Raw genomic sequence first — 10,178 nt, 5'->3', positions numbered from 1 at the left:
AAACTCTAAAAAATTATGTTTTGCCTAGATTCTCTCTCTGTTCCAGATTCTCTCGATCTCCATCACTGACTCTAGATTTGTGTAGCAAGTTCCTGAGGAAAGTCAAGCTGCAGCGCAGAAGATGCTGCAGTTTGTGTGTGGTACACCGGAGCCACAGCCAGGGACAAACAGAGACTACAGCGCATTGTGTGTTCTGGGACTGTCCTGTTGCTCAGAAATATCAAACTGCACAATGCTCTGCAGACCCTCTGAACTTTAGAACTTTAGAACTATGTACTTGGGCCTTTTGGCGGCAGGAAAAAGCCCATCACAAAGACACAAACATCACCAACAACTAAGGACTGACATTGGGACAGACATCAGACAAATGGAAAAAATGACATTTAGACTCAATTTGACCAATGCCTTGATTTTGTTTGTGTTTAGTTAATGTCCATTTGTGTCTTTCTTTTGAGTTGCACTGATTTGTGTTCTGTTCTATTTGTTTGTTTGTGACTTCTGCAGGTGTTTGGTTCATGGTTCACGGTTCACGGTTCATGGTGTAATGGCTCCAAACACACGAGTCCTGATGTTTCCCTCTGACTCACAGTGAGGAGGTTCTGCTCATCAGCGAGACACAAACAGCTCAATGCACTTTATCAATAATGAAACAGTCGCTCGCTCCGATCTGCGAGGCCGAAGTCGAGGCCGAGGTTGAGCGTACGGCGTCGAAAGGGTCCAAAACCTACACTCAAACCCCAAATCACATAAACAGAACCAAACTGATTTTGAGTAATTTATACTGTGAAAACATAAGACAAAAGAACCTTAATGACAAATCGCACATCGCCATGTGCAACGGGAGAGAGGAGGGAGAGGGGAGAGGGGAGAGAGAGGTAGAGGGGAGAGGGGAGGGAGAGAGGGGAGGGAGAGGAGGGAGAGAGGGAAGAGAGAGGCAGAGGGGAGAGAGGGGGGAGAGAGGGAGAGAGAGGAGGGAGAGAGGGAAGAGAGAGGCAGAGGGGAGGGAAAGAGAGGAGGGAGAGGGGAGAGAGAGGAGGGAGAGAGGAGAGAGACAGAGGGGAGGGAGAGAGGGGAGAGAGAGAGGAGGGAGAGAGGGCAGAGAGAAAGGGGGAGAGGGGAGAGAGATGAGCGAGAAGGGAGAGAGAGGGAGAGGGGAGAGAGGGAGGGGAGAGAGAGGGAGAGGGGGGAGTGTTTGTTCATCCGTTTACACATCCTTTAAACTACAGCCCAGATATTTGGTGCAGACGTTGAGGTCACGTCCAGAGCAAAGACCTGACTTGCTCTCGGCTCCAGAACGTGAGACGATTCAAGAATAAACTTCTGTTTTTACTGCAAAACAATAAAAATAAACTTGGCCCAGTGGAATCTCCTGCTCGTCTGAGACTGAGAAGTATAAGACCTATGGCACTTCTACAAACAGAAGTTACATGGAGTGACTTTAAACCCAGTGAAATAAAGTTTAAAAAACAGCATTTCTAAGAATTTACTAAATCACTAAAAAACACAATTTCTGTCTTTGAATCATTTAACTTCAAATTGTTGAGAGCCGTCCAGTCGCTTACGTCCTGAAGACAGATTAACAGGATTTGGTCCCATCTGTGTTTGGTTTTAATCATTTAATCATCGCATCATCTGCAAAATAATGCAAAGAAATGTTGTGTCTTTTAAAAATTGACCCCAGCGGCAGAATGTGCAGAGGAAACAGCCCTGTGGAACTCCACTACTTAAATTGGGCCAGTTGTCTCTGAAAAGTGAAGGAGCCAGAGTCACCAGTTAAAATAAGATCATTAAAAACTCTTAAAAGTGTAGTTTCAGGACGCATTTTGAGGCTAGACTGACATTTTCCGAGACACAAAGGTTTGGATTTGAACTTGAACTCTCTCTCACACTTTGGACAGAAAGGAAAGCTCTATATTTAGATAAAACCTCAAAGTTCAAGTGTGACTTTTAAAGCTGAGGCAGAAGCATGTTTAAAATCACTTTAAACTGCACTTCTGTCTCTCAGCAGTTGGAATGAGCATGTCCTGTTTAACCGTGCCCGCTTCAGCACCTCGGACAGCTCCCTCTCTTTCCCCTCGCCCCCCGCGCGCGCAGCCAGGGCTCGAGTGCGTGCGCGCGTGTCGATTCGTACGATTATTTATTTATTTATGTATCAATTTTTTTTTCTCTCATTCCGGAAGTAGCTGCTGCGCTCGTGCCTCCGACCATTTCAGGAGAAGAATCGTCCCGAATCGACACGAGCGCCGCCGATGCGTAAAAGACGCTCGCGACCGGACCCAAAATCGGTGCCTTTTCTCCGTTCTACCTCCACGCGCGGGGCGTCGTGGCGCGTGTTCCCGGGGCTCCGTCATGCCGTGCTTGGCCAGCCGCTGCCGAACGCGGCGCTGACATGACAAACGCGGCTCCCGAGTCCCAATAACACGCGTCGGAAATGCGAAAACCATGGATTTTTTTGTCTTTGGCGTCGATGCGGTGAAGCGGCGCGGCGGATCCTTCGCGGAGAAACGGGGAATCTGGAGCATGGTCTGACGCGCGGCCGGAGGGGGGGATGCTACGCTGAGAGAGGAACAATCAAATAAAGGAAAGACGTTTTGTTTTGTTGGAAGTTCTGCGCTATTGTCGAGCTGGATTATGGTCGTGGACGCGAGCGGCGCGCGGGGACGCTCGGATGGCGTGTGTTTTTTGTCGCGTTTTCCACTCGTTTCTGGCCGTGTCTTTCCTCTCATCCACGTCTTCTGCTTTGGGTAGCAAAAACATGTAGGCTATTTTCTGCTGCTGCTGCTGCTGCTGCGAGAAGGAGCCCAGGCAGCGCTTGTTGTGAAGACTGGAGAGGAGAAAGAGGAGAGTGAAGAGAGAGAAGAGAAAGAGGAGAGGGAAAACAATGCGCCGCCGCTTCTGCTGTTGTGCCCAGACCCTGAAGCAAGGCCAAAATACACAGTTGTTGTAGTGAAAGAATAATGGATGTGTGTCCGAGCTGAAACGGAAAAAACGATCGATCCGCATTGGTTTGGAGACACATGCCACCGCCGCGGCCTAAACGCGCTCCCAACACATCCTAATCACACCAATAAAACAATACACGGAGGACAGGCGTGTTTGGGGGGCCCTTGCAGTGAGGTGTCAGAACCACAACATGTTCAAATATCGAATCCGCATGTTTTTCAATGAACTGAAAGTGTTGGTTTTCATGCGCTCCGACTCGCGACAGTCCGACTCAGAAAGGCGCCCGAACACCTCCACAAACATGCGCGATCTGGGGCTACGGATGGCCGACTGTGGCTGCATGCCGCCCTTCGTCGACTGCCATTCCCGGGACGACGAGGAGGAGTACTACGGCAGCGACCCGCGGCCCCGGAGTTTAGCCTTCGAGGAGCCCAACAAACTGGGCCTGGACGCGGTGTCTCTGGCGAGCACCGTGAGCAGCCTGCGCACGCCCCAGTGTCGGATCTGCTTCCAAGGCCTGGAGCAGGTACAAGTGACTCACTCTAGTTTAGACCTGGTTTAGTCCTGGTTTAGACCTGGTTTAGACCTGGTTTAGACCTGGTTTAATCCTGGTTTAGACCTGGTTTGAACCTGGTTTAGTCCTGGATTAGACCTGGTTTAGTCCTGGTTTAGTCCTGGTTTAGACATGGTTTAGTCCTGGTTTAGACATGGTTTAGTCCTGGTTTAATCCCTCTTTAGTCCTGGTTTAGTCCTGGTTTAGACCTGGTTTAGTCCTGGTTTAGTCCTGGTTTAGTACTGGTTTAGACCTAGTTTAATCCTGGTTTAGTCCTGGTTTAGTCCTTGTTTAGACCTGGTTTGAACCTGGTTTAGTCCTCTTCAAGCCCTGGTTTAGTCCTGGTTTAGTCCTTGTCTAGTCCTGGTTTAGTTCCTCTTTAGTCCTGGTTTAGTCCTGGTTTAGACCTGGTTTAGACCTGGTTTAGTCCTGGTTTAGTCCTGGTTTAGACTTGGTTTAGACCTGGTTTAGTCCTGGTTTGGACCTGGTTTAGACCTGGTTTAGTTCTGGTTTAGTCCTGGTTTAGACTTGGTTTAGACCTGGATTAGTCCTGGTTTAGACCTGGTTTAGACCTGGTTTTGTCCTCTTCTAGTCCTGGTTTAGTCCTGGTTTAGACCTGGTTTAGACCTGGTTCAGTCCTAGTTTAGACCTAGTTTAGACCTTGTGAATCCAGGTTTAGACCTTGTGAATCCAGGTTTAGACCTTGTTTAGACCTGATTTTGTCCTCCTCTAGTCCTGGTTTAGTCCTGGTGTAGACCTGGTTTAGTCCTGGTTTAGTCCTGGTGTACACCTGGTGTAGACCTGGTTTGGTCCTGGTTTAGACCTGGTTTGGTCCTTGTTTGGTCCTGGTTTAGTCCTGGTTTGTTGTAGTAAATATGCAGGTGTGAGCGTATCCTTTGTCCTCTTTGAGCTTCGTTTATCCCTGAGCTGGTTTTGTCCCAGTTTAATCCTGCTTTGAACATGATTTATTTTGTTCTTTTGCCAGTTTGAGCCCAAAGTTTGGCCTAAATATTCCAGCTCCATCACCCAACAATGTACAACCTCCCTCTGAGGCCCCGAGCAGTTGTTTACCACAGTGTTTGTGTCTCAATGCTCCAGGTAAACAAAGCGTTACCGTTCTGAGCGACTCGGAGCTCCTGTGTGTGTGTGTGTGTGTGTGTGTGAGTGTGTGTGTGTGTGTGTGAGTGTGTGCGTGTGTCTTTGTGCGTGTGTTTGTGTGTATGTGTGTGTGTGTGTGTGTGTGTCTATGTGTGTGTGTGTGTGTGTGTATGTGTGTGTGTGTGTGTGTGTGTGTGTGTCTTTGTGTGTGTGTGTGTGTGTGTGTGTCTATGTGTGTGTGTGTGTGTGTGTGTGTGTGAACAGCCCGTAAACGTGGGATCGTGCGTTTTTGTGAGCGCGGCTGCAGAACCCACTCGTCTGAAACGTGGCTAGCGTCGAGCTCGTTCTGTCCACGAGACGACGAGCGGCGAGTCCTTCCGGTCGCCGTCCGCTCCTGAGACTCGTGGTGAACGTGTTGATCGAGCGGCGAGTCCTTCCGGTCGAAACTTTAGACAAAATATGTTGAGTTAATCTTCGTGTAGGCGGGGCCTGACCGACACTTTCTCATGATGCCACTATTTATCATAGTTCATTTATCAGTTACAGTTTGTGAGAAAAATTTGACAAATAAAATGACAGGAAGTAGCGCTGAATCCCTCTGTGATGTCATCAGTGTGCGACACAGAGACAGTTTAAACCATCGCTGGACTAAATAAAGGTGTTTTATGGTGTTATTGTGTGTCAGATCAGAACTGTTATGTGGCTTTTGGCTCGTGTTTACAGCCTGGTTGCTAGGTAACAGCTGTGGAATTACCTCTCTCTTGCTTTGCTAATGCTAAACAGTGTAAACCTAAATATCACAGATGGATATTAGCATTTAGCACAGTTAGTGTGATTCCGCTGAGAGGTCAAAGGTCAACAGGTCACATTTTAGGGCAGAAATGAGGTGGGACTTTCCACATGGCGTTTGCGATTGGTCCTGAGCCAGCAGCAGTTCAGAGGCTGGACCAATCACGGCACAGTGTTTAGTTTGGCCACACGTTCTTCTTCTTCTTCTGGTTTGTCGCCAGGATCGGCTCCGGTCGTTGCTCTGTCTGTTGTTCAGTGAGACGTTTGTGTTGCCGTGGTGACTCATGGCTTCGGCTGCTGGAGATTCACGGATAAAACTGTGACATGAGACCACACTCTGAGCCTGAAGCCCACACTCTGAGCCTGAAACCCATACTCTGAGCCTGAAACCCACAAACCCACACTCTGAGCCTGAAACCCATACTCTGAGCCTGAAACCCACAAACCCACACTCTGAGCCTGAAACCCATACTCTGAGCCTGAAACCCACAAAACCATACTCTGAGCCTGAAACCCACGAACCCACATCCTGAGCCTGAAACCCACACTCTAAGCCTGAAACCCACAAACCCACACTCTAAGCCTGAAACCCACAAACCCACATTCTGAACCTGAAGCCCACACTCTGAGCCTGAAACCCACACTCTGAGCCTGAAACCCACAAACCCACACTCTGAGCCTGAAACACACACCCTGAGCCTGAAACCCACACTCTGAGCCTGAAACCCACAAACCCACACTCTAAGCCTGAAACCCACACTCTGAGACTGAAACCCACACCTTGAGCCTGAAACCCACACTCTGAGCCTGAAACCCACAAACCCACACTTTGAGCCTGAAACCCACACTCTGAGCCTGATACACACACTCTGAGCCTGAAAGCCACACTCTGAGCCTGAAACCCACACCCTGAGCCTGAAACCCACAAACCCACACTCTGAGCCTGAAACACACACTCTGAGCCTGAAACCCACACTCTGAGCCTGAAACACACACTCTGAGCCTGAAACCCACACTCTGAGCCTGAAAGCCACACTCTGAGCCTGAAACCCACACCCTGAGCCTGAAACCCACACTCTGGGGGAGCTGCTGAGCCTCTGTACAGTCAGTGACAGTGTTGTTGTCTCTTCTCTCCTGCAGGGGGAGCTGCTGAGCCCGTGTCGCTGTGACGGTTCTGTTCGCTGCACACATCAGCCGTGTCTCATCCGCTGGATCAGCGAGCGAGGATCCTGGAGCTGTGAGCTCTGCTACTTCAAATACCAGGTCCTGGCCATCAGCACCAAGAACCCCCTGCAGGTGAGAGCAGGAACTACACATGTTACTGTAACACACCGGTGCCCCTGCAGGTGAGAGCAGGAACTACATATGGTACTGTAACACACCGGTGCCCCTGCAGGTGAAAGCAGGAACAACATATGGTACTGTAACACACTGGTGCCCCTGCAGGTGAGAGCAGGAACTACACATGGTACTGTAACACACCGGTGCCCCTGCAGGTGAGAGCGGGAACTACATATGGTACTGTAACACACCGGTTCCCCTGCAGGTGAGAGCGGGAACTACACATGTCACTCAAAGCTCTCATAAACCCGTGAGTCTCACTTCATCTTAGAATCAAAACCTGAGCCTTATTCCTTAAATCGATCTCATTTTAAACCTGTCACAAAACAGATCATTTTAATACCAGTCTGCGGAACATTCCAGGAAGAGTAAGAACATCTCCGTGAGACAAGCAGCTGATGAAGCCTCAATCGTCCAGAACACAACAGCCAATTACATTAGACTCAGATCTGACTGCGATTCATTTTGAGGACACAACAAGACACACACACACATACACACACACACACACACACTCACACACTCACGCACACGCACACACACACACACACACACACATACACACACACACACACACACACACATACACACACACACACACACTCACACACACACACACACACGCACACACACTCACGCTTACACACACACACACGCACACACACACACACACACAGACTCACATACACACATACACACACACACACTCACACACTCTCACACACTCACACACATACGCACACACACACTCACACGCGCACACACACCCCCACACTCACACACACACACACTCACACACACGCACACACACACACGCACACACACTCACACACGCACACACACACACACGCACACACACACACACGCACACACACACTCACGCTTACACACACACACACACACGCACACACACACACACACAGACTCACATACACACACACACACTCACACACACATACGCACACACACACTCACACGCGCACACACACCCCCACACTCACACACACTCACGCACACACACACACTCATACACGCACACACACTCACACACGCACACACACACACACACACATGCACACACACACACACGCACACACACACACACGCACACACACCCACACACTCATACACGCACACACACACACACACACACTCATACACGCACACACACTCACACACGCACACACACGAGGCTCAGGCTGTTCCAGAGTTCAGTCCAAGTGACTCAGACGCACATCGTGTCCCATTTGGATGAACATGAGGACGACACAACAGACTTGTCTTCTATTAAGTCAAATTATTGATGTATTTACACAGTATTTACAGTTTTACTCATACATCTTCTGCCCTTCTGCGCTCGTTTCAAATGTACAGCCTTTGAGCAATTACTCAGATTTTTTTTAGAATATTATATACGACTGGGACAAACGGGAGACTAATAGTCCATTAAAGGACTGATAGTAAACAAGAGGCTAGCTTGACAGGAAACAAAGATGTGTTGTTTCTGTTGAAACCAACAACCTTTGTCTTCAGGTGGTCCCGCCCAGTGGGCAGGGCTTACCACAGAATAGGATAAATATCTGAGTTCCCTTAGTACTCTTGGATGAGATTGGATGACGTTTCCAGATGACTATAACTGAATCTTACAATGGAACACTCCTGGACGAATGAGGGACAACACCCACATGATATATGATAGTCGAACCTGGGATTCAGGAGGAGCAGAGTGGTTCTGGTCCTGGTCGTGGAACACTGGACCAGCTCTTTACTCTCCATCGGGTGCTCGAGGTTTCATGGGGGTTTGCCCAACCAGTCCACATGTGCTTTGTGGATCTGGATAAGGCTTTCGACCATGTCCATTGGGGTGTCCTTTGGTGGGTGCTCCGGGAGTATGGGGTCCGGGGAACTTTGGGTCCAGGAAAGTCCAGGAGGGTCCCGGAGAGTCCGGGAGGTTCCGAGTGTGTCTAGGAGGGTCCAGGAGAGTCCAAGAGGGTCTACGAGGGTTTAGGATGGTCTGGGAGGGTCTAAGAAAGTCCAGAATTGTCCAGAAGGGTCCAGAAGAGTCCAAGAGGGTCCTGGAGGGTCACACACACATAACACATCTGTGCCCAGCAATATCGTTTTCCGTTACGTTTTTGTCAAACTTGACCCTCGTTCCTCTCGTCTCCAGTGGCAGGCCATCTCCCTCACGGTGATCGAGAAGGTCCAGATCGCAGCCATCATCCTTGGCTCGCTCTTCCTCATCGCCAGCATCTCGTGGCTCATCTGGTCGTCGCTCAGTCCCTCGGCAAAGTGGCAGAGACAGGACCTGCTCTTCCAAATCTGCTACGGCATGTACGGCTTCATGGACATCGTCTGCATAGGTACGAGAACATCACTTGCAGGTTCTTTCCGTGAGGTTCTTCGACTCGTTTAGCGGTTCAGATTTAACTTTTCTGTCAAACGTCAAAGCTCCTGGACGTGTTTAAAATGTGCACTTTGAACCGAATTTCTCAAAAAATAATGTACATATAAAAAGTGTCAAGCAGGTGACAGGATCGGTGTAGATCCCACAGAAGAATTAGACCTGGTTTAATAATAATAATGGGTTTAAAAAGCTCTTGTTGTACGTGTGTTAAAGTCTGGACAGTCCAGATGATGATAAGATTATAAAAATACGACTGTGGAGATTGTTTGTAGTCGACTGGTCCAGATTCGTCCCTAAACGACTGCTTTCTCCTCAGGCCTGATCATCCACGAGGGCTCGTCCGTTTACAGGATCTTCAAGCGCTGGCAGGCCGTGAACCAACAGTGGAAAGTGCTCAACTACGAGAAGTCCAAAGACCTGGGGGACCCGCTGAGCTCGGGGGGCAAAGGTGGGTCGCGGGGCGGGCGGAACAACCCCCTGAGCTCTGGCCCGGGGGGCAGCGGCGGGAGGAGGAGCAGGAGGAGGCTAAGGACTATCCTGGACCACCACTGCGGCTACACCATCCTGCACATCCTGAGCCAGCTCCGGCCTCAGGACCCCCGACTCGCAGCGGGGGCCAACCGGGAGGTGGTGATGAGGGTCACCACCGTATGAACTCTGCCAAACGAATGTCCACCGCAGGGAAATGACCTGGGGGTCTTGGGTGTCCAGGGGGCCCAGGGGGTCTTGGGTGTCCAGGGGGTCTGCCTTTGAGACCCCCAGTGTTTACTCTGTTACTCTAAGAGGGCTTTTCCAGAGTATTTTCAAATACTTCTTCTGTGAAACAGATCAGTGTTTTCTCAGATCGTTCCATGTTTCAGAGGGCCACGCCCCACGGCACATAGAGCCTGGCACATGGAGCCTGGCACATGGAGCCTGGCACATGGAGCCAGGCACATAGAGCCTGGCACATGTGCTGCCGCTTAACCTATCCACCACTGGGCAGCACATGAGTCACTTTCCCAAGAAATGGTACTTCTTAAAGTGACTATACATTTACTTATGTCA

The 10,178-nt window shown here is 49.8% G+C and overlaps 1 protein-coding gene across 1 annotated transcript; it reads left to right on the top strand.

Moving 5' to 3' along the window:
• The first annotated feature begins 3,132 nt into the window (after positions 1–3,132).
• On the top strand, positions 3,133–9,891 carry marchf9 (membrane-associated ring finger (C3HC4) 9). The gene is made up of 5 exons (XM_072448888.1): positions 3,133–3,469; positions 6,524–6,679; positions 8,895–9,087; positions 9,448–9,834; positions 9,870–9,891. Exons 1-4 carry the CDS (start codon positions 3,134–3,136, stop codon positions 9,783–9,785), a joined length of 1,023 nt encoding a protein of 340 aa, XP_072304989.1. The 5' UTR covers position 3,133; the 3' UTR covers positions 9,786–9,834; positions 9,870–9,891.
• Positions 9,892–10,178: the final 287 nt, after the last annotated feature.

The sequence above is a fragment of the Eucyclogobius newberryi genome, unplaced genomic scaffold (assembly GCF_026437365.1).
Source record: "Eucyclogobius newberryi isolate DKJ021-1_F unplaced genomic scaffold, fEucNew1.0.hap1 SCAF_17, whole genome shotgun sequence".
Lineage (NCBI taxonomy): Eukaryota > Metazoa > Chordata > Actinopteri > Gobiiformes > Gobiidae > Eucyclogobius > Eucyclogobius newberryi.
This window is presented reverse-complemented; position numbering and strand designations above follow the sequence as displayed.